The sequence below is a fragment of the Genypterus blacodes genome, unplaced genomic scaffold, assembly GCF_046128005.1.
Source record: "Genypterus blacodes isolate CSIRO-AG114 ecotype Tasmania unplaced genomic scaffold, CSIRO-AGI_Gbla_v1 ptg000033l_1, whole genome shotgun sequence".
NCBI lineage: Eukaryota > Metazoa > Chordata > Actinopteri > Ophidiiformes > Ophidiidae > Genypterus > Genypterus blacodes.
The window spans coordinates 1,083,986-1,105,185 of record NW_027466846.1 but is presented as its reverse complement, the minus strand read 5'-3'; the positions used below and the strand labels follow the sequence as shown (position 1 = coordinate 1,105,185).

The 21,200-nt window shown below is 42.7% G+C and overlaps 2 protein-coding genes across 4 annotated transcripts in view; both read left to right on the top strand.

The window, feature by feature from the left end:
* The window catches only part of slc4a11 (solute carrier family 4 member 11), a 68,760-nt gene extending 55,461 nt beyond the window's left edge, over nt 1-13,299 (top strand). For both annotated transcript variants that reach the window (XM_076146685.1, XM_076146684.1), the window contains exons 12-20: nt 777-909; nt 2,133-2,206; nt 3,650-3,887; nt 4,290-4,396; nt 5,297-5,462; nt 6,480-6,653; nt 7,417-7,612; nt 9,719-9,888; nt 10,515-13,299. In XM_076146685.1, the coding sequence (XP_076002800.1) occupies nt 777-909; nt 2,133-2,206; nt 3,650-3,887; nt 4,290-4,396; nt 5,297-5,462; nt 6,480-6,653; nt 7,417-7,612; nt 9,719-9,888; nt 10,515-10,581 (1,325 nt within the window). In that variant the 3' untranslated portion in view covers nt 10,582-13,299. The remainder of the gene's footprint in view (nt 1-776; nt 910-2,132; nt 2,207-3,649; nt 3,888-4,289; nt 4,397-5,296; nt 5,463-6,479; nt 6,654-7,416; nt 7,613-9,718; nt 9,889-10,514) is intronic.
* Nucleotides 13,300-13,802: 503 nt separating this feature from the next.
* rpia (ribose 5-phosphate isomerase A (ribose 5-phosphate epimerase)) lies at nt 13,803-20,308 on the top strand. Of its 2 annotated transcripts, XR_012961532.1 has the most exons (10): nt 13,803-14,132; nt 14,895-14,955; nt 15,233-15,288; nt 15,497-15,556; nt 15,954-16,018; nt 16,111-16,179; nt 16,272-16,413; nt 17,567-17,666; nt 17,994-18,930; nt 18,962-20,308. XR_012961532.1 is itself a non-coding variant. In XM_076146683.1 (9 exons), the coding sequence occupies exons 1-9, from the start codon at nt 13,956-13,958 to the stop codon at nt 18,089-18,091; spliced, it is 828 nt and encodes a 275-aa protein (XP_076002798.1). In that variant the 5' UTR covers nt 13,803-13,955; the 3' UTR covers nt 18,092-20,308. The 2 variants fall into 2 exon arrangements, 1 of the variants encoding a protein (XP_076002798.1); XM_076146683.1 differs by having other exon boundaries at nt 17,994-20,308.
* The last annotated feature ends 892 nt before the right edge of the window (nt 20,309-21,200 follow it).

Sequence of the window (21,200 nt, the reverse complement as noted above, 5' to 3'; positions counted from 1 at the left end):
GATTACATCAAAATCATGAGTAGGAGGCACTGTGGCATGCTGAACAGCAGCTTGTGTCCTCATCTGGTCTCTGTCTCAGAAGAAAACACTGATGGAGTGACTTAGTTTGTCGGAAAATGTTTTTGTTCACACAAATGCCCATAATGAGTTTTCCTGCTGCGGTGGAGCAAAAAGCACGTATCTCCAAAGACTCTTGTTTTGTCAGGGACGGAGAAAAGAACGTGAATTGTTTTTTCACCCAGTGATGGGTTTCAGGGGGCCCAAGGGTGGAGAAACTCACTCATCACACAAACCAACATGCAAACTTTCAATTTAAGTCAGAGTGAAAACACCACATAAATCACTGTTGCTGTTGGTTTTCAGCCAAAAGCATCCTTTTGTTGTTTGAAATTTAAATGATCTTAATAGCTGCCAGGATGTAGTTTCTTTACTGTAGCTGCTACTGGGGTCGAGTTGCGATGATCTTTGAAGTAAATAGGATAGATTTGGGCTAAGCACCTTCTCATGGGGCTAATTAGAGTACATTACTAGCAGCCTGTGTCTCACCACAACAATGGCTTGTTTGTAAAGTTGCGGCTCATCGGCACAAATCTACTCAAGATCACAGCTAAATTCTTCTGGTTTTGGCAAATTTATGACAATTCTTTTATTCTTTTGGTCTTAATGTTTCTAGGAAATGGTTTGGTTTCACCCCCATTCTTTCAGACTCATTTGCATTTGTTTGTGTGTGTGTGTCTTATGTGTGTTTCTGTTTCTGTATGCACGCATGCTTGCAGTTATCCGAGGAATCTGTGATGACTACGACTTGGACTTCGCAGCATTTTATGCCTGCATCGGCCTTTGGAACTGCCTCTTTCTCATCCTTGGAGGAATCTTCAATGTCAGCCTGCTCATGAAGCTCTTTAAAAGGTTCTTACACAGTCAAACACACACACACATGCAGAAATTCAGCTTGCCTGAATTAATTACTCTTCAGTTCAGTTCCCTTATATTCACTTTGCACATCCCTGCAGAATCAGAAAGACATGTTTTTTAGAGGAACAATCAGTTTAAATGTTAACCCTGCTTTCATGTCTCCACACATCTAAATGTTGTGTTTTCTACTGCCCTATGGCCCTGTATACCGCATTTCACACAAAACAAGGTCATCCCGCAGCAAGGGCAGCTCCGAATACGCTTCCATGAAGAGGAGAAGATTGAGAAAAAAACACTAAACTATTCAGCTGCTATTCATGTTCTAGAGTTCTTCAAAGTTCATCCGTTCATTAGTATTCAAAATCAAAAACCAAAAATTCCCCTTCATCTTAGAAATATATTCATTGAAAATCAGCTGAAATGCTTTGCACAGAATATGCAGTATGTGTATTACAACAATTAATGCAAATGCTACCACAATACTGTCTTTTTATAAACTTTATTTATATCATTTTCAGATAGCATCTAATAATATCCAACACTTATTTACCCCCAAATGATTCCATTTACTTTAATTCTCTAAGATTGTTCTGGAGATGTGTTATTGGTAAGTGAGGCTCATTAATAAAGCTTCCTTTCCTTTCGTTTCATTACTAGCGTGTAAATGGAAAGTGTGGCCAAGGTAAAAGCCAATTAAAAATCAGCATGTCAATGAGCTGCTACATATGTGAGAGCCACACTTTAAACCGCTTCCCATGCTGTCAAATGTTCTAACATGCTCTGAAGTCTCTTACTATACACAAAAATGCTGCAACAACTGCATTCAGATGCTACCCAGGAGTCACGGCCGTGGGTGGTGGGCGCGTTAGTATGCGAGCAGATACTGAAGCTGAAGCAGTGGCGTAACAATGTATAGAATATCGGATCAGAATGTCCATTTAGATACATTTTTGAAACATCAACCAAATTTAGACTGAGATTTGTATTGTTTACATGACGGTGTGTTTTATGAGTAGCTTATCCAACATTCTAATGAGGGAATACAGTAACCAGGCCAGTGACAAATGTTTGTTAATGAGGCTACTTTGAGTTGAATGATGCTTTTTAGCGTCATTAAATCTGCTGCTGTTTGAATTGACTAACCCTAAACCCTAACCCACATTCTTTTTTGTACCAGGAATATTTTTAAAGTCCATTTGTGTTCATGTGTTCCGCAGGTCCACAGAGGAGGTCATTGCTCTGTTTATATCCATTGCGTTTGTGGTGGATGCAGTTAAGGGAACCGCGAAAAGTAAGTTAACGTGAAGTTTCCCAGCACTTTTGACACAACACCCACCGATTTCTCCGCTTGTCTGCAAGTTCTTTACATCTCTGCATTTACATTCACACTTTACTTCTAACTGAAACCTCTCCCTGCAACATTACTGATATCAGCTCCTCCTAATCAGACCCTGTGCTAACACTTAACAATATACCTGCTGTCAGTCCTGTCTTTACTGAGGTGCAGGGAGTCAACCGGCCAGCGAATTGACAAAATGGCATTTTCAAGGGCTTGTTTGTTAACAGGGTGGCCAAAATGGCAAACAGTTCAACATATGAAATTGGAAAAAATGACCTTATCTCCAGAAGGATAGAATTAGAGCATTTTCCAAAAGAAATTGACACGAGTGATGTCAATGTTGTTTTTCCAAAAGCCACTAACGAACAGTTAATTCCTCGTAAATACGATTTCTAAAAACTCCTTAAGACAAAACATTTCACCGGATATTTCCATGATAATGATGTAGTCGACGAAGGACCGGGCCTGTTAATTACATTTGAGTTTCTTGTCCAGCCGCTAAAACTTTTTTTTTTTTACTGGTGAAACGATAAATAAATACAATTTCCAAATATTTTTTTCTGGTTCAACAGACTGAGAGGCCAAGAGAGATAGTGTACAACATAATCAGAGCAGGGTTTCAACCCATCCTGCAGACATTTCCCCAACACCCTGTCCTAGAATACCCTCAATATTTTATCCAATTTAATTTCCCAAAAACGAGACGGACGATTGCAGTATATCATTTATTTTGGGATGTGACGATGCCATTTTTGGAGATTGCCAGTGCAGTAGTTCAATTTTCAGAGACCATTTTTAAAACACATTCCAACCTCATATGCCATCACCATAACGTTCACCTTTTGCCAGCCTGTTGACACTTTCATCCCAAAACGTTTTTCAGTAAAAGCACGTGTGTGTGTCTGGTGTGTTATTTTTGTCTCTCTCTCTTGTACATGTTTGCTTGCCTTTAAACTTTCACTTGGTTTGACTGAAAGGTCTCTTTACAGGTTGTGTCACTCACTCACTATTGAAAGGGATGATATGCAGAAATTCATCATACTCCCTTTTCTGATATATTTAAGTGGTGTAGCAGTAACTACATAGGTTAATATAGAAAAAGTAAATGACAAATACCACATAACACTTTTTAAACTGTGGAAAACAACACAAAATGACCCAGAAATATGAAATTGTTAATCGGCAATCTACGACATATTTTAATGTGAGGACATGTTTCTAGCTGGAGAGTTGTGACTGCCCTCTCCTGGAATACAAGAGAACTGTCAGTGAATTCTCAGTGTCCGCTCCACATAAAGCTCCGACACACATTCTTTTCTTGAAATCTCCCCAATGCTCAGCCCTGAATGGCAAAAATGATCCATTTGTGAAACTGATCTAGCGAGGTGATTGCAGTCTTTCACAGGTATTACCACGCCCCCTCACTGTCTAACGGAAGCTTTGAGGCCATCCAGCGGCTGCGGGACCAAGCAGACCCGACGAGTGGAAACAGGAGCGCGGTGGCTGCCGGGTTAGCGTTAAACACCTTCCCAGATAACTTAATCCAGTGCAGTCGAGAGAGGCCCGTCCTCTGCCTGCTGCTCATGCTGGGGACTTTATGGATGGGCTACACCCTCTACCAGTTTAAAAGGAGGTATGTGAAACACAGCACCACTGCAGCACTCTTAAGATAAATCACTGGACATCTTTTAAATTTCATTTGGATGGGTGCACTGCTGCGCCATGAAGGAATCCTGCTGAATCGGGTCTTGACTCGGAAGACTGTTAGGAGCGACAGGAACTTACCAGAATGGCTCTCACAAAGCTTTCCTTTTGGTCGAAGCTTTTGCTGGAGCCCAGTGATTTAATACGCTTTTATGTTCGACTTCTGATTGCTCAGAGTAATCAAATCAACCTCAAAGCTGGATTAAATTGTGTAAGCAAAGGATAGCCGAGGTACTTAAGCAGTGTCAGGATTGCAGCCATTGTCCTTGTCTTGTCCACAGTAATTGTATTCGTCTATTATATTTGTCTCCCTCCTCTTCCTCTCTTTCAGTCCATTCCTGCATGCCAAAGTGAGGGAGGTGCTGTCGGATTGCGCCCTGCCGATCTCCGTACTGCTGTTCTCCTTCATCGGCTCCTACGTTTTCAATGACATTGAGCGTTAGTATCATTTACTGGACAGTTTGGGGTGCAGTGGGCTTCATTTGAGTTTGTAAAGCAAGATACATGTATTGGTAAAATGAGTAAAGTCATTTGTGTACATTCTTATTATTCCTACATCAACCATATTTAAGACTGAGTGTAACTGTTCAAGAGTCCAAGCGCTGTGTTTTGTTTGGTGTGGTAAGAATGATGCAGCTTTCACATTGGCTTGAGTTGTGAAAAATGAGGAATGAGTTGTAAAAAGGAGATTCTGTCATCCTGTAATTTTTTGACAGCACAGTTATCTGCGGATAACATTTACATTTTAAAGATTCGGATGACACACTTGTCCAAAGCTGTTTAAAGGATCAAAGCTGTGGCCTTTTCGTTAACAAGGCAGGCTGTCTTAACTGCTAGGTCACTGTTATTTGATGGCTTTATTTCATTGATGCTACCGTTGTCTTACTGGACTCAGCCAATATGTAAGAGTTTCTTTAAATATAATTGATTGTTCACCAATTGTTATTACCAAGGCAGCCGCTCAGAATGTTCTCTTCCTTTACCTCCAGAAACAATAAGCTGTGACCTAACACACTCATTATCCTTTCATCATTTCTTCCCACATTGATGGAACTGTACAACATTTGAATGAATTTTGATGAATTACAGTCGAAAATGAGATTTCCAACATTAAAAAGAAAATTACAGCTACTTGTAGAAAAAAGGTTTTTGTTATGAAAATATGAGTCATAAATCCTGAGTCATAACAGATGAGTCATCGAAACACTGGCTGGGTATTTGAACTGCTGATAGATGTCGTTTAAGCATCAAAATCTTTAACAATATGTCTTTCTTTTACAATGGAAGGCTTTTATTACATATATTTAAAAATCTCATTGTTGTCTTTTTCCTGAACAGTTCCCGTCTTCAGAGTTCATAACCGGCCCGTCTTCAACGTAGCTCCGTTCGAACGACTGTCCGCCATGAACGTTGTCAGTGCGATGGGTCTCGGCTTCCTACTGGCCCTCCTCATCTTCATCGACCAGAACATTGTTGTGTCACTGACTAATGCACCAGAGAACCGGTGAGAGACGAAGATTTCAACAATGATTACAGCCTTAAGCCTTAAGTGGAAGCCTGTATACATTGACTTTATAAATGACATATTACGCAGCTGACGGAACATAAATACACGTACGCATGCACATGAACATATTCACACACAACACACACTCACAAAGACCATCAGTCTCCTAAGGTTAGCAATGTCCTTCAGCAACATAATCAACCTGTTCCACACACACACACACACACACACACACACACACACACACACACACACACACACACACACACACAAAGCATGTTCATCAGAATGTTTTTGTAAAGGAGGATAAGGATAATCGATATGTCACTGACGCTGACAGCAGAACCTTAAGATAACTCAAACAGAGGAACACTGTGACCTTTACGACACCACTGAACGTTTTTCTCCAGATGTTGAGAGAGGATCCCCGCTGTGCAGCTTCACTGCATCTCCACGCTTCTCTGCAGGGGTGTGTGTGCGTTTGTGTGTGTTTTCACCCTCAAACTGTAAATGCGCATTAAAAAGGGGCCTGGACACGCCGATCACACTGATTAGCAGTCATGCAACCTGCTGACGTGCCCTTGAGCATGACACAGACGCTGTCACGCTGTAAATTGCTCTTGATGGAAAGGTCACTCGTGAGGGAACTTTCAAAGTGTAGATAATGTCAGTTTCTTTACACAACGATGTCGCATAAAATACATTTTGAACCAATGAGGGAAGTGAGGAACGATAAAGTGAGGCAAAGATGTTTTCAAAGAAGCAGTCATGAAAAGGAAGAATGATTTAAGGAAGAACAGGAAAAAACAGAAAAAGAGTGGAAGAAAAGAACTGTTAGACGAGCAATGAATATTTCCCTCTGGAATTTTCGAGGAGGGAAACTAGGAAATGGAAATTGCAACGCTCCGGTACAGTGAGCCAGAACTTCCGCAGAGTCAATACGCTGTTGTTTGGTTTGTTGTTGTTGTTGTTGTTGTTGTTGTGGTTGCTTGAACAGTTGCGTTTGCCCCTCAGGTTGCTGAAGGGCACGGCGTATCACTGGGACCTGATGCTCTCCGGGCTCATTAACATCCTGATGTCGGTGCTGGGGTTGCCCTGGATGCACGCCGCCTTCCCCCACTCCACCCTGCATGTGCGCCAGCTGGCTTTTGTGGAGCAACGCGTGGAGGGGGGGCACCTTTACGAGACGTGAGTTACCCGTCCTCTCCTCTCACCCCTGGCGCTAATCAGGCACCCAATTAAAGGTCGTCTCGAGAGCGTGCGGCGACTGTAATTTCGTGTCACAGGCTACTGTATCCTGCTCTTTCCCTGATTACGTGATTGCCATATAAGCAGCCGTCTTCTCTCCGGGTGAAGGAGGTGAAGGAGTTTTTCAAGAGACGAGAGGATTACGTTCATCATTCCACCACTGTAGAGATGTTCAAAATTATAGTTTGCATAGATTCGGAATTACTTAAGCTTTCAAGTGCCATAAACGTGTTTCAGTTGATGATGGAGCAGAGGTGATGACCTCATACAAGAGCAGGAGGATGTAATTATGGACACGGGAAGGAAATGCACAATCCAGGGTCCTTCAGAGTATTCGCCAATGTCTGTAAATTGGTTTCTGAGAATTTCCATATCTATGTCAGTGCAGACAAAATGAGAGAGGGGAAATTGTTTGTTTTTGTTCTGTTCAAAACCAAAAACAAGTTCATAATCACCCTCCAATCAGAAATCTGAATAAATTACAGCTGTGTCGATGGTTTTCATTTTGTACTGTACAGTAAACAAGAAATTGCATTAACTGCTCATCCTATAGCTGATCATGTCCAATTTATACGTATTCATAAACTATCACAATACCTTAACACGGCGGAGGAGCCTTCTGTTCAGTAGCTTTCATCTCTGCATGTTATTATGTGTGTGTGTGTGTATGTGTGTGTGTGTGTGTGTGTGTGTGTCTCCTCAGTATTGTCCAGGTGAAGGAGACCCGGCTGACCTCTCTGGTAGCCAACATCTTTATCGGCGTGTCAGTGTTGCTGCTGCCCGTCCCCCTGCAGTGGATCCCCAAGCCCGTCCTCTATGGCCTCTTCCTCTATATCGCTCTCACTTCCATCGACGGAAACCAGATGTGCGACCGCATGGCTCTCCTCCTCAAGGAGCAGGTAAGTGTGTGTACATGATTTGTCTCTGTGTGTGTGTGTGTGTGTGTGTGTGTGTGTGTGTGTGTGTGTGTGTGTGTGTGTGTGTGTGTGAGAGAGACCATATGCTGATGACAGGCCTCTACAGATCAAATGGTTGACTGGCTGCCCGGCGCAGGTGATGCTGACCTGATTAAAATAATATTTGCAAATGTTTTTTTTTGTGTGTTTGTGTTAATGCTCTGGGTGTGTGAGACAGGTGGGCCCCTCACCTCATCTCACAGTAATCGATAAAGTGTTATCTGCCGTCTTTGGCCAGGCGGCCGTTAGTCACAGACAATCTGAGGGCAGCTAAAAATCTTGACTTTAGTTCTTTTTAAATGCAAGCTGAAGACCTGACCTTTTACATTTTTAGACCATTAGTGTTGTAATCAATTAAATTAAATCTATTTTGGTTATAATTACTTATAATTGCTTTTTATCTTTCTTTCTTTTCGTTCAAAATTGTTTTATTGTTGCTGCTCTTTAGTCTCCTTATTTTGAATTTCGGTCACACTTTTAGCCTTTGTGTTTTTATTACGTTTATTCATCTAATTTATATATTTGACCCGTTTTTATTGATGCTGTTTTTCAGTTTTATTGGCTCGTCTTTATATGCATTAGTCTCCAAGTCTCCACAGTTAAATCATTGTTAAATCAATCATTTTAAACCTAAATTGTGCCTTACTTATGATCCTGTCCACCAGCTATGGAAATCAATTAGATATAGTTTGATTAATTGATTGATTGATCGATTGGTTAATCCACTTTGGATACTAGGTGGGTGGGGTCTCAAGATTTCAGACACATCAGGCGTTGTTGGTCGTCAGTCACCATTACAATCAGTCTGAGTGTAACTGATGGATGGATGCATGAATAGCTAGGTGATGGAAGGATGGATGACTCAGTGATGATTAATGAAAGGATGATAGAGGGTTTAATGAACGGATGAGTGAGTGCACGGAGAGATGGATGGAAGAATGAAAAAATGAATGAATGCAAGACTGGAGATGAATGATTGGGCGAAGAGTAAATCAATCAGTGAAAGCTTTCTCACTTCTTATGAAAGTTATATTAACTTACAACACACTTCTAAAGCTTCAATCTGGGATACAAATGTAAAACAAATGGGTTGCCCCTCCACCAAAAACCAAGAGGGCCGTCCGTCACTCTTTCATTGATTCACAGTCAGTCCTTCAACTGTGTGTAAGAATGTCTTTAAATTGAGAAATGAAAGATGAAACCCATCAAACACACACAAGTCAATATGACACAGTTGACCCAAATCAAATGGCCTGACTGTAAGATGGACTAAATTCACACAATGGCGCCTCCAAATGGCACAGAGAGGTGAATTGTTCTACTTTAACTCAATATTCCTGTAATGCTAACGCTAATCATCTGCAAAACTGCCTGTAATACTTTTATACAAAACGGCAGAGAGGATTTTCACACAGATGATCTTTGGTGTTTTCCAGGTTGTAAAAAATCTGTACCTTCCATATTTACAACGTTCAGTAAACGCTGTCGCTGTCTTATGGTCGAAGACTCCAGATTTAAGTATAACACTGACAACAAATAAGAACTCTTTGGGTTTGGGCTTTGGGCCAAAATTTCTCACATTGAATTTGGGTTATTCATAATACTTTGAAGTGTTCCTGGAGTCTTCCTCTTCACGTCTGTGCCAGAACCTCCATTTTTTACTTCCACTGCAGTTGCATACTTGTTTCCTTGGCAGATATCACTTTTCATTTCTTATTTATTGCCTCTCGTTGGTTGGGAGGACCAAAACCCAACACCAGAATTCCAATTAGGCCAGTTGGTTAGAGAGAGGCAAGAATAATGATTTTTACATAAAAAATATTTGACCGTGCAGCTTTCAAACGTCTTTAAAAGTCTAAAACCCCTATATCAGTAACTTCTGCTCTCTCTCTTATTCACTCAGGCTAAAAATACATGCTGCCTCAGAGCCAGAGTGCATGTCTTGTATGTGTGTGGGCCGTCCACTTAGTTGAGGCATTTGTTTAGTATTGCAGCAAAAGTGAGGACGAATAAAAGTTTAATTTGAATCTATCCTGATCCCCCCCGCAGACATCTTACCCACCGACCCACTACATCCGCAAAGTGCCCCAGAGGAAGATCCACTACTTCACCTTCCTGCAGATGATGCAGCTGCTGGTGCTGTGCACGTTCGGCATGTACCCAATACCGTATATGAAGATGATCTTTCCTCTGCTGATGATCATGCTTATCCCCATCAGGTACTGTGGCCGTACTACTCACAGAAATTGTGGTTTTATTTGCTTTGATTCTGTGTAATCATGTGATTTACCACCAGGGGGAGCTTCAAGTTTGTGTTGTTACTATTAAAGAGAATGTTGCATGATATTCGTAGAGGCATCCGAGCTTAAGCTTAAAGCAAAGTGAATGAATTTGTGAATGTTCAGCCCTGTGTTCAGTGTTTACGTTTTTTCAGCCAGTGAATCCCTTGTGATGCCATAAGGGTCTGTTTCCCAGATTTAGCACAGTGCCCTCTACAGCCATTAGAGGCTCTAAACAGGTTTTCTGAGCTGAATCAGGCTCTGTGTGGCAGTTAAACTGAATGCGATGAGTGCAATCACAGGAAACACAAATTCACAGCTGCATTCCATTTAAGATAACAACTTGTGTATTATTACAAATTCCCCACACGCAACCATGGTGCTTTTATGCACAATCACATAGTTCTTCTACATCAGCTGCCAATGTGTTGTTCATTTTCTCTCCTTCATTGGAACTGCAGAGGAGGAAGTGATCAATCTTGTCTGATAAGATCTGACGTTTGGATTTTTTTTCACTCCTTGCCAAACAAGTAATGACTGATAAATTCTGTCTCTTCTGTGTTTAGGAACAACGTGCTTCCTCATATCATTGAGGCCAAATACTTGGACATAATGGACGCCCAACACATGTAGCTCCAGACAGAGCCAAGCTCTGGGTCCGCAAGTAGCCGTCTGGAATTCAAAATTTAAAAAAAGAAAAGAGGAGAAAACCTATTTTTCAATGCAAAACTGTAATGGAAGCAAAAAGGAGAAGTAGCGACTGTTTGATTTTGAATCAGGTGAGAACAATCTTGCAGGTGAAGCGCTGGAAACATGAGGCGTCGTGTGGGAAAGAGAGATGAGAGCCAAATGTGGGACAGATGACCTCTCTCATGCCAGGGAACACGGACCGTTCAGAATTCCCTGTTTCACCTCTTGTTTTATCCCTGTACCGTCCCTCAGTGCCATACACAAACTCCTCTCATTCCTTTTCTTTCTATAGTTACACTTTACAATGTCCTCTCTGCAGTGTGTTAACCTGTGAGTAAAGTACACAATGATCCTGTGCAAGTGCTGAACAAAAATTGCTGTTGCATACCGATAATACCTTCTTTTGATCTTTTTGCACTCACATTTAGTTTCTACACGTTCTCCACCGGGAACAATAACACATTGGTATGCTTGCATAGTGTTTTGTGCTTCAAAAAATCTTTCCATGGGTAAAGTAACTGGTAATCACACTGCAGTGAGGCCACTGTAAAGCAAACCATTTTGTATTTGCGTCATTGTGCCAGCTGGTTCTTGTGGTGTTACATTCCTGTACCTTTCAGCTGTGATTTCACTTTTTCTATGAAGGACATTTGTGGCTGCTCATACTTAGTTTCTAAGTCATTCCAACAAATGATCAGTGTTTGTTAAAGAGAGGAAAAAAGAGGAAGTGTGTATCATGGAAACACTGCTTCCCAGTCCCCCTCCATGCTTCCTGAAAACCTCATTTTTATGGTGGAATATAAGTGCTCAACTGAATAGAAAATACATTCCAGAGGTATATATTATATGTCATTATTTAGAATAACAGCACAAACCAAAACATATAGATAAATCTTTATCAAATAATACATATATTAGATTATATTATGGCTATATACAAAATGGTATTTTAGGTTAAATTGAAATAGAATATTTATTTATCATAATAAAAGTGTATTCAGATAAAAGGGCAACATTAATTGTGTGTGTTTACCCCAAATTGGAGCGATATTCTGTAATTCAGTGAATCTGTTTTCTCCTTTACATTCCACGGTAACTGATAGTTGTAGTTTTGTTGTCCGTTTGACATCAGTGTTTGCCTCAGTGTCTACATATCAAAGACCCAACACCACGTCAATATCCAGAGCAGTTCTGGCACATCGCTCATCGTGAGAGTAGGGTTAAGGTTGGAAAAAAAAGATGATTTCACAGGCTTTGGAGTAACAAAATGCATTTGTTTCTTTTTTTTTTCCTTTCTTCTTGTGAACCAGTGTTCAGAGATGAGTTTTAAATGAATCCGGTCTTGTTTTCTATTTAGATGTTATGATTAGATCAATGCTTGCAAATGTTGTCATGTAATCCAGACGTCTGGGAAGATTATCTTATCTACAAATAAAAAAAGGAGAAACTTGCTAAGCACTGGTTTGCTCCTCTGTGTATTTTAATGGAGCCGAGGTTCACATCTCAAAGCATGACTCATCTGGATTTTTGATACAGTGTGATACCATTGTGTAACGGACATTTATTCCACACATACACACACACACAAACACCTACAAAAAAAAAAACAGCAAGTCACCCAGTAATGTCTCAATAAACTGAATGCAATGCTCTATATTCAGCAATACTGTATATGAACCCGACCTTCCCTGGTGATATCCAGGTTTTCCTGACCTGTGGGTGAAGCATTGACAGGCCAGCTGTGGTTTTTAGGCAGCAGAGTTTTCAGGCCATTCTCATGGTTCACATAACAATCCGTGTTGATTTAATTACTATACACATAAGGAAAAAAAAAAAACGCCTGTCAACGAGGCATTCACACTGCAGGATTTTATTATGGTTCAGTTGCTTTCCCAATATCAAAATGGCAGCTCCCTCATGCAGTTCTGTTCAACATTGTCTTACAGATGTGAGTAAGATGTCCAATTTAAGCAGATGTCTCATGCTATGATCGCAAGGCCATGAGAGGAAAGCCTGAAACATTTGCATAATCCTTGGACTAAGCCTTAAAACAGCACTGGTTAGAGAAGAGATTGTGAGGTATGAAGTAATATGTACAGTTTGCAATGCAAAGTTTAGTTTTTATCGACTCTCCATTATATAATCTGAGGCAAGGGTTTAGTTTCTAATTTTGGAGCGGGTACAGAGATTTGAGCATTCTCCTTATGTGACAGTATTGTTGTCGTTCCTTGATATCTTCTCTGTACTGATGATTTGGAATAGCAGCAAACTTCTCTCAGAGGACTTACACATTGGATTCAGAGTGAAACACACACTTACTCTGTTACTCTGTTTGTGAAACCTTGACTCCCTCCTGATTGGATTTGTTTGAAATTGCGTACTGTGGTGTTTTTCCTTTCTTTCCTGATTTCATATAGCCTACTTTTTCTATTCATGAATGTAAGATGTGGGTTTTTATATAGCATACTATTTAGGTGTCAAACAGATCTGTAATTTTGTCAAAAAGATCAGCTATATTTGTAAGCTGTAATATGTAAAACTGAGAAAAAAAATGGTTATCAAACAGAATGTGTTGGTTTATTATAGTATATATATACTGTACACTGAAAAAGAGAGACTATCTCAAGCTGTTTGCCAAATAAAAAGTAGTAGTGATGTAAACATTTCTGTGTGCGTGTATTCCCTGCAAATGTGTCAAAATGGCTGCCACTCATACTGTATCTAAGAAGAATCTCAGAATAAATAGCAGATGGGTGTAAGAAGATTTTTTATATTTGTTTTAAAAGTAAATATACAAGCATCATACAGTCAACGTACTGTATAGTGTCCAGTAATGAGAAACACAGGTTCCAGCAGTTTGTGGTCCTGGTAGTGGATTTCAGCTTTGCAGTGAATGAATCCTTTCACATCTGTTCCACAATAAGATATAGTACATGAATGATCTGAACATAACTTATTATTCAAAGGACAGAATTAAGTTTCTATTTTATATATTATACACTATCTTATTTTTTTATATATTATCCAAACTTGTTTTTATAATAATAACGATAATGATAATAATTCTCAAAAATCATTTTAACAGCTGAGCGTCTCCATGCGCATCTTCTGCTGTTCTCGTTGTGTCCCCACGGTGTCACTGTTTTGCTGCACCTGCGCAAAAACAAAAAACAACTCTAAAGAAACGATCAGTAAAGGAAAACTAGACAGGTCCACTGACCGGTGTGTCTGTCTGTTGCTCTGTCTATCTTTAAGTCTCCGTGTCCGTCCTCCCCTGTCCATCTGTCCCGCCTGTCTGTCTCTGCGTGCACAGGTTCATGAGACTCCAGGGGCCGGGCTTCTTCTGGAACCTAGCAGCTGGATTTCGTCTCGCGCTCCCCGACGGACAGAAACACGTGCGCGCGCTCAGTCAGTCCGCTGTTAACAGCACCACCACCATGGCGGAGGAGGCGAAGAAGCTCGCTGCTTACGCGGCGGTGGACAACCACGTCCAGGTACGACCGACTCTCCGGTGTCGGTGTTAGCTTGGAGTTAGCACCGGGTCATTGCAAACTTATTTAGCTAACCTCTGAGCTAGGTAGCTAATAGAAAGCTATGTAACGTAGCTTATCTTCTCTTATTAACGTTATCTAACCCGCACCGTTTTTAGAAATAAATCAGCTTAGTTTCAGAATCCTTGCACCGAAGCCTTAACTTTGTCTAGCATTATGCACTAAAAGTATTAACGCTTACAAGATAAATTGACGTCTGTTAGCATGCAGACAGTGTTGTGGTCGAACTGATATTAATTATACAGACCGTGAAGTTCAGGCAGCGGTCTGAAAATAGAAATTAGAGTTGAAAAAGGCTCAGAAAGCGGCATTACATAACTTAATTTTAAACACATTAAATATTATAAATGTATATGTAAACAGGAAAGAGCTCGGGATGATGGTAGTTATGTGTTGGGCTGTTTTCTTACTAAACACTTCCTTCATACAGTGATGTGGCGCTTTAACTCATCATTACAACGCATTTCTATCCGCCCTGAAATTGTTATGATATTCTGTAACAGTTATAACAATTCTGTTATGTGTTGGGCTGTTTTCTTACTAAACACTTCCGTCATACAGTGATGTGGCGCTTTAACTCATCATTACAACGCATTTCTATCCGCCCTGAAATTGTTATGATATTCTGTAACTTGACCGTTTACATTCCAAGCTTGACTTCTTATAAGGTTAATTATAAGACAAGAGTTTCCCCACTTACAACAGAACAACCAGGTAGTTGGAGTGGGCAGTGGATCAACCATCGTCTATGCTGTGGACAGATTGGGTGAGTGGAACTGTTTGTTTTTATTTCTTTTAAATCTGTGAAGTGAATCACTTTTATTTATATTTGGACATTTGACTATTTGTCATGCATGAAAATCAATGTTTACCCTGCATCTCAAGGTGCATTAGAGTGGGGACAACTCTGTATGCGCTCACAGGTGTGTGTGTGTGTGTGTGTGTGATTTGCTGAGTGTGTAGCGAATAGGCTGGATGCGTTCAGGCTCGATCACAGATAAATAACCCCTGCCTGTGTCTTTGTGTTTGTTGTTTGGTTATAGCGGAGAGAGTTCGTCAGGAGAAGCTCAACATCGCGTGTGTGCCCACCTCCTTCCAGGTTGGTTTGAGCGTTGGAGACACTTTGCTTAATACACATAGAGTAACACGTGTCACATGTACACAGAGTTCATCTTATTGTTTCTTTGTGATTGTACATCCAGCTCACACACTGAGACGAAGCGTTATGTCATACATTTGAAGCAATACAAGTAACTTTATTATTTTTTAAATTGCATCGCTCATCCTCACCTTCCCTCCCTCCTCAGGCTCGTCAGCTGATCCTGCAGCACGGCCTCACCCTGTCTGACCTGGACAGACACCCAGAGGTGCGTTGAGCTCGTTACAAATGAATCTGATCGGCGAGGAGCCACACAATAAGTCGCAGTACGTTGGCTCCCGAGCCTGGTCAGCTCCTATCGGACCTGTGGCTAAAATGAGGCCCGCCCGGCAAAAAGGATGTGCTGAACATTGCTGATTGTGGCAATTTGTAAATGTAGAGGACTGGCCAAAGGTCCAGGACCAAACGGTTTGACAAATCATCTTATCCAATCAAAGTCCAATCAATAACAAAGCTTTCAGTGCAGTTGACGACCTCTGGCTTTGTCTTGCTGACCCGTACACTGTGTTATCCAGCCAGTCACGGCGCCTGATCAAATCTTCCAGCCGGCGGAGTTATTATCTCCTGTGTTCTGCCTGTGTGATAAATTGTCTCCCCCCATGCAGCTGGACGTGGCGATTGACGGGGCGGACGAAGTGGACACGGATCTGACACTGATCAAAGGAGGGGGGTGAGTACAGCCGAGCGCGGGCGGCAGCACAGCTCCGGCAATCTCACCTCTGGCATCTGTCTCACGCCCGCCCTCTCTTCCGTCTCCACCAGAGGCTGCCTGACACAGGAGAAGATCGTAGCCGGCTGCGCCAAGCATTTCGTCGTCATCGCCGACTACAGGTGTGTGAATCCTCTTGAAGCAAAAAAAAAGAGAATTATAAAGGCAAAAGGTGGGGAAGATGGCATGTTTTGACTACATCACTATGTCACAGGAAGGACTCTGACGCCCTGGGCCAGCAGTGGAAGAAGGGGGTCCCGATTGAGGTCATCCCCATGGCGTACGTGCCCGTGTCCAGGATGATAGCCAAGCGTTTCGGAGGGGAAGCCAACTTGAGAATGGCTGTCAGTAAAGCAGTAAGTGGAGCATCTGCCTGCACTTCTCCGTTGTCTTCACATTGTCTATTGAGGAATCTCTTTCAACATTCTTCAACGCGCAACATTTTGCTTCCGTCTGAATGTTCCTCTTTCAACAACGCAATCCGGTCTCTCGGGTGCAGAGAACGAGGAGCGTTTCACAAAGAATCGACTAGAAAGAAGCTTCATAACGGCTCGCTGTAGGTCTCCTGTCTTGTCTCACATATTCTTTAACGGCCCTGCGGCTCTTCTTGCTCCTCATGCATCTTAATTGTCCCGTTGGTAGATCGTGCTCTGCTTTACAAATGAACTCGCCATTCTGTGGAGATGTGCCGCCCGCAGTTTGAAGATTGAATCAAAGGGGGCGGCGGCGGGTGGATTGGTAAGATGAAGTGTCCTTAATTTGAAGCAAAAGGACGCTGGGTTTGTCCTTGGAAGGGTGCAGTGTCCTTGAGCCAGACGGGGACGAGACCCGTCGTTCTCCGGCTGAAATGGAATTCCCAACTATACCTCCCGACATCAAGAAATCGTGTGTGTGTGTGTGTGTGTGTGTGTGTGTGTGTGTGTGTGTGTGTGTGTGTGTGTGTGTGTGTGTGTGTGTGTGTGTGTGTGTGTGTGTGTGTGTGTGTGTGTGTGTGTGTGTGTGTGGCTCAGTCGGTAGGGGAAGCCGAGGTGCCCCTGAGCAAGGCACCGAACCCTCAATTGCTCCCCCCTCTGTAATGGGTGGTAATGTAAGTCTGCTACATTGTGTGTGTGTCTCTCTCTCATTAACAGTCGGCGCAGTGTAAGTGAAATAATTAGCCTCCTGCTGCGTCCGTCCTGTCCTTTAGAACCTCCCGGCAGCGTCCCAACAACAGACGGAGCCGTTTGTCCCGCTGCCTCTCGGTGTTGTTTGTTCCCATTGACTCTTGAGCCTGCAAACTGTTTGTCGACTAATTAGAATCTAAGTCGCCCCTTTGTTTCCCCGGGAAGTTTTGACGATTGCACACATGCTGTTCTCTTCCATCGGCACTTTGGCGTCACAGTCACAAACATCCACTTTGAGAACTGAATTGTGTTCCACTCAGGCCAGTTTGACACGCTCTCCTCTACCTGGAAAGCCCCCCCCCCCCCGGCTTATCAAGTCTCTGCGTGTGTGTGTCTGTGCTCTCAGGGTCCCGTGGTCACCGACAACAGCAACTTCATCCTGGACTGGAAGTTCGACAGCGCTCGGAACTGGAAGGAAGTCAACACGGCCATCAAGATGATCCCAGGTAAGCCGCTGTCACACTCTTGATTCCCCGTTTATGTCCAAGGCCAAAGACTGACCGCTGATGTGCCGACGACTGATGAGTCCGCCAGTGAATGAGAGCCTGTAACAATCTGTCTCACTGCTTTAGCTGTCTCACACTGTAGCTGTACGATACTGTGTTTAGACAATCCTAATGGAATGGGACGAAGCCAGTCATGCTGACAAAGACAATGTGTTGTTGTGGTATGAAAGTCGGGATCAGAAAGCAGATCCTGTTGATTGGCGTCTGAATGTTCTGCCGACTGTGGTCTTTAACCACTCTCTGTGTGTGTGTGTGTGTCCTCCTCAGGCGTGGTGGAGACGGGGCTCTTCGTGGGCATGGCTGAAAGGGTCTACTTTGGCATGGAGGACGGAAGCGTTAAACTCCGCGACCCTCCCGTCAACTGAAGAGTCTGCCCTTATTCACCCGCGCCCCCTCCCTCTCCAATGACCTCACTCGCTCCCGCAAGTGCCGCTTATGATTTCTACACCCGTAACTCCTGCGAAGCTCAATTCCTACTCACTTGATTTTTTGCCTGTCCAGCAAGTGGTGCTTCTGTGTGGGTGTATGTGTTCAAGTGCCTGATTTGTAAAATCAAGTGTGGGAGTATGTGCTTCCCCCCCCGCCAGTCTGTATTTGACGTAGCGCGGTTGCCTGGACACACTGGGGATGGCGGCTCCTCCTGTAATTAGGAAGCTTGATTGAATGTCTGCGGGGCCCTGGCCCGGCGTGGTCAACACACACACACACACACACACACACACACACTGCAGCACTGCAGAGTGGATGAAGGTGTGCCTAGAGATTCCGGTTGCAGTCCTATTAAATTTGTGCTATTAAATAACATCTAATAAGATAATAATCATACATCAGGCTTTATTATCGTCTAAACTGCTCCGGTTTGAAGTCTAACAACCCGGTGAACGCTGGAGCCGATGTAAGATGTTAGAAAGTCAATGTGCCTTGGAGCCTTTTAGCTGACTCACGTGATCTCACCTAACAAATGTGGCAATATGAACTCCTCAAAACATTAAGCAGTCAAATCACTTGCACTAATTAATATACCAAACATACAGCAACACGCTTCAAAGAAGAATTGGATGTTTTACAAAATACAGTTCTTAAAAGCCCTCTGTGGTGTGCTGGTATCTGAAGACACACAACGCCATGACAACGACGTCTCAAAATTGAACTAAATAGACAACAGGTCGTGTTGGCATTGAAGGAGGCGCGCGTGTGCGCGTGTGTGTGTGTGTGTGTGTGTGTGTGTGTGTCAGTGATCTCCACAGTAGATCACCATACAGTCTGAGCTGCAGAGATGGGGGAGGGCCGTGCATGACCCGCTGACAGACAGTGGACTCTATGGCATTGAGGTTGAGAACCACGAGGTGACATCATGCTGTGACTGTAGGACACTGACCTTTCCCTCCAGATGAGTTTTTTCCGCTCGCGTTCGACTTCAGACTACTTCACGTGGTCGTCCCCCTAATCTCCTTGTGCGTCATCCCCGCAGCATGTCGGCCCACTGGGCACCATTTAGCCATATCGGTGATTTGCACGTAGACTAGACGGGACCTTCTGAACTGTAAAGCCTCCAGTGTGTCAGGTGATGTTCAGTGTGCAGACGGGGGCTTTACGTAATATATTTGTGGATTCCCCCCGGTCTCCTGTTTCAACATCACCTCCAGCTTTGTTGAAGGACTCAGTCTGCATGGTTAAAGTCCAGTCTACAGTAACGCCGCACACCGTTCCCACTCAAACAACCCAGTGAGAGTGTGTCTGTGTATTCTCTTGTCCTTCGCATGTCCGTGTTCCTGCTCCCACTGAGTCCCTTTTCTCATTCTTGAAAACCAAGCGATCACAACAAGTCCGGTGCCATAGACTTTAAATGTGCCGATACACAACATGTAGCGCTGCAAGTGCATTCGGGGCCTTTTCAGTCTTTCAGTCAAGTGAATGAAATCCCCCTCAAATCTCTGTTTAATTTGACCAAATAGCTTTTTGACCGTTACATTTGAGCACTGAGAAGGTTCAGTCGGTCGGGCTTGGATGTGTGTTTAGAAGATAAGACGTCATTCCATTTATTTGACATTTTTCTTGTTTGTTTTCTTCTCTTCAGTGTGGTGCTGCACTCTACCTACCTTGATTATGTTGATGAATTAATCAATCGAGCCTTAGTTACCGTACTTAACCACGAGATCCTTTATTTTCCACCTTGTTTTGAAACGAAACTCATCACTTTACCCTCTGAGTTTGTTACAATGCCTTATCTTTGCTTTCCTTTCCGTACGTACAACTTTAACAGCCTCAGGAGGATTCATTAAGTTGGTGGGAAGTTTGTTAACAAGCCACTTTTGTTGAGTTACTGATTAATTTCTTGCTGTCTGATTCTATTCCGAATCTAGTTAAAACGTTAAGGTTTTAAATGCATCAGCCACTGTGACTTATAGACGGATTAAAAGAGTCCTGAGAATATCTGGTCAGATTGAAAACCATGTTGAATATTTTTGAACCAGCATTTCTTTTCATCTCTTCTTCAACCAATGAGACTGTGATTATTTTGCTGTAAAGGTACGACTGTGGAATCGTCTGTTAACCAATACAGCACCAAAGTGATGACGAAATGCCTCCTTGTTTTTATTTACTATGATTGTCTGTAAATGTACCAACTTAAACAATCCGATCAAGTCAAGACAATTCTATTGAATATTCATCCAGCTTCCACGTTCTTATCCAAGTGTTTTTTTTTCTCGACATCCTAAGCAAAAGAAGCCCTAGAGGCTGTCTTCCTCGCCACAGTCCTCCAGCTCTTCCTCGGGGATGATCAGGCATTCCCACGCCAGACGCGTTTTTGATCCTTCCAGCTCATTCTGGGTCAGCCCCATGGTCTCTTCACTCAGATGTGTCGATGAACACCCCCATGGGGAGGGGTGCAGGAGGCGTCCTGACCCACTGTCGGAAGCAGATTTATTGCGAGCCCCCTCTTCACGTCCAAGCTCTTCGCCTTGTCCCTAAGGGTGAGCTCAGACGCTGTGAAAGACACTCCTTTTGGCTGCTTGTATCCAAAATCAGACCCAGACCTCAGGATTGGAAGGTACTGTGTATCAGTTGGTAAGGAGGTTTGCTTCAGACTGCTCTCTCTTTACTCTAATAGTCTGATAGAGCGCCGGCATGACCCTGACAACTCTGGGATTTAGAGGTACTGACCCTGCATCCCAGCTGTTTCAACAAACATACACAGTAAGTTGTTAAACAATTGCAATTGAGGAAGCATACAAAGTTGCATTTACCAGTCTTCAACTCTGAACTCTTGATGCTGCCAGAGGTTACCATTTGTGATGTATAACATGACCTTTCACCTTTTAGGCTGGGTCATTTAAATGGTCTGCTTTACTGTCTATTGAATATGTCTGAACATGCAGCGGTATATACCTCCTTCCAAATGCAGTTTACTGCAAGAAAAGTACAATATAAAGTTTTAAACGGTGTAGTCTGCTATACTGAACATGGAATAAA

Coding starts and splice junctions, on each gene's coding strand:
- rpia (XM_076146683.1), top strand. CDS start 13,956: ATGAGACTCCAGGGGCCGGGCTTCTTCTGGAACCTAGCAGCTGGATTT. Junction 14,956..15,232: donor CTATGCTGTGGACAGATTGG/GTGAGTGGAACT, acceptor GTTTGGTTATAG/CGGAGAGAGTTCGTCAGGAG. Junction 17,667..17,993: donor GGCCATCAAGATGATCCCAG/GTAAGCCGCTGT, acceptor TGTCCTCCTCAG/GCGTGGTGGAGACGGGGCTC.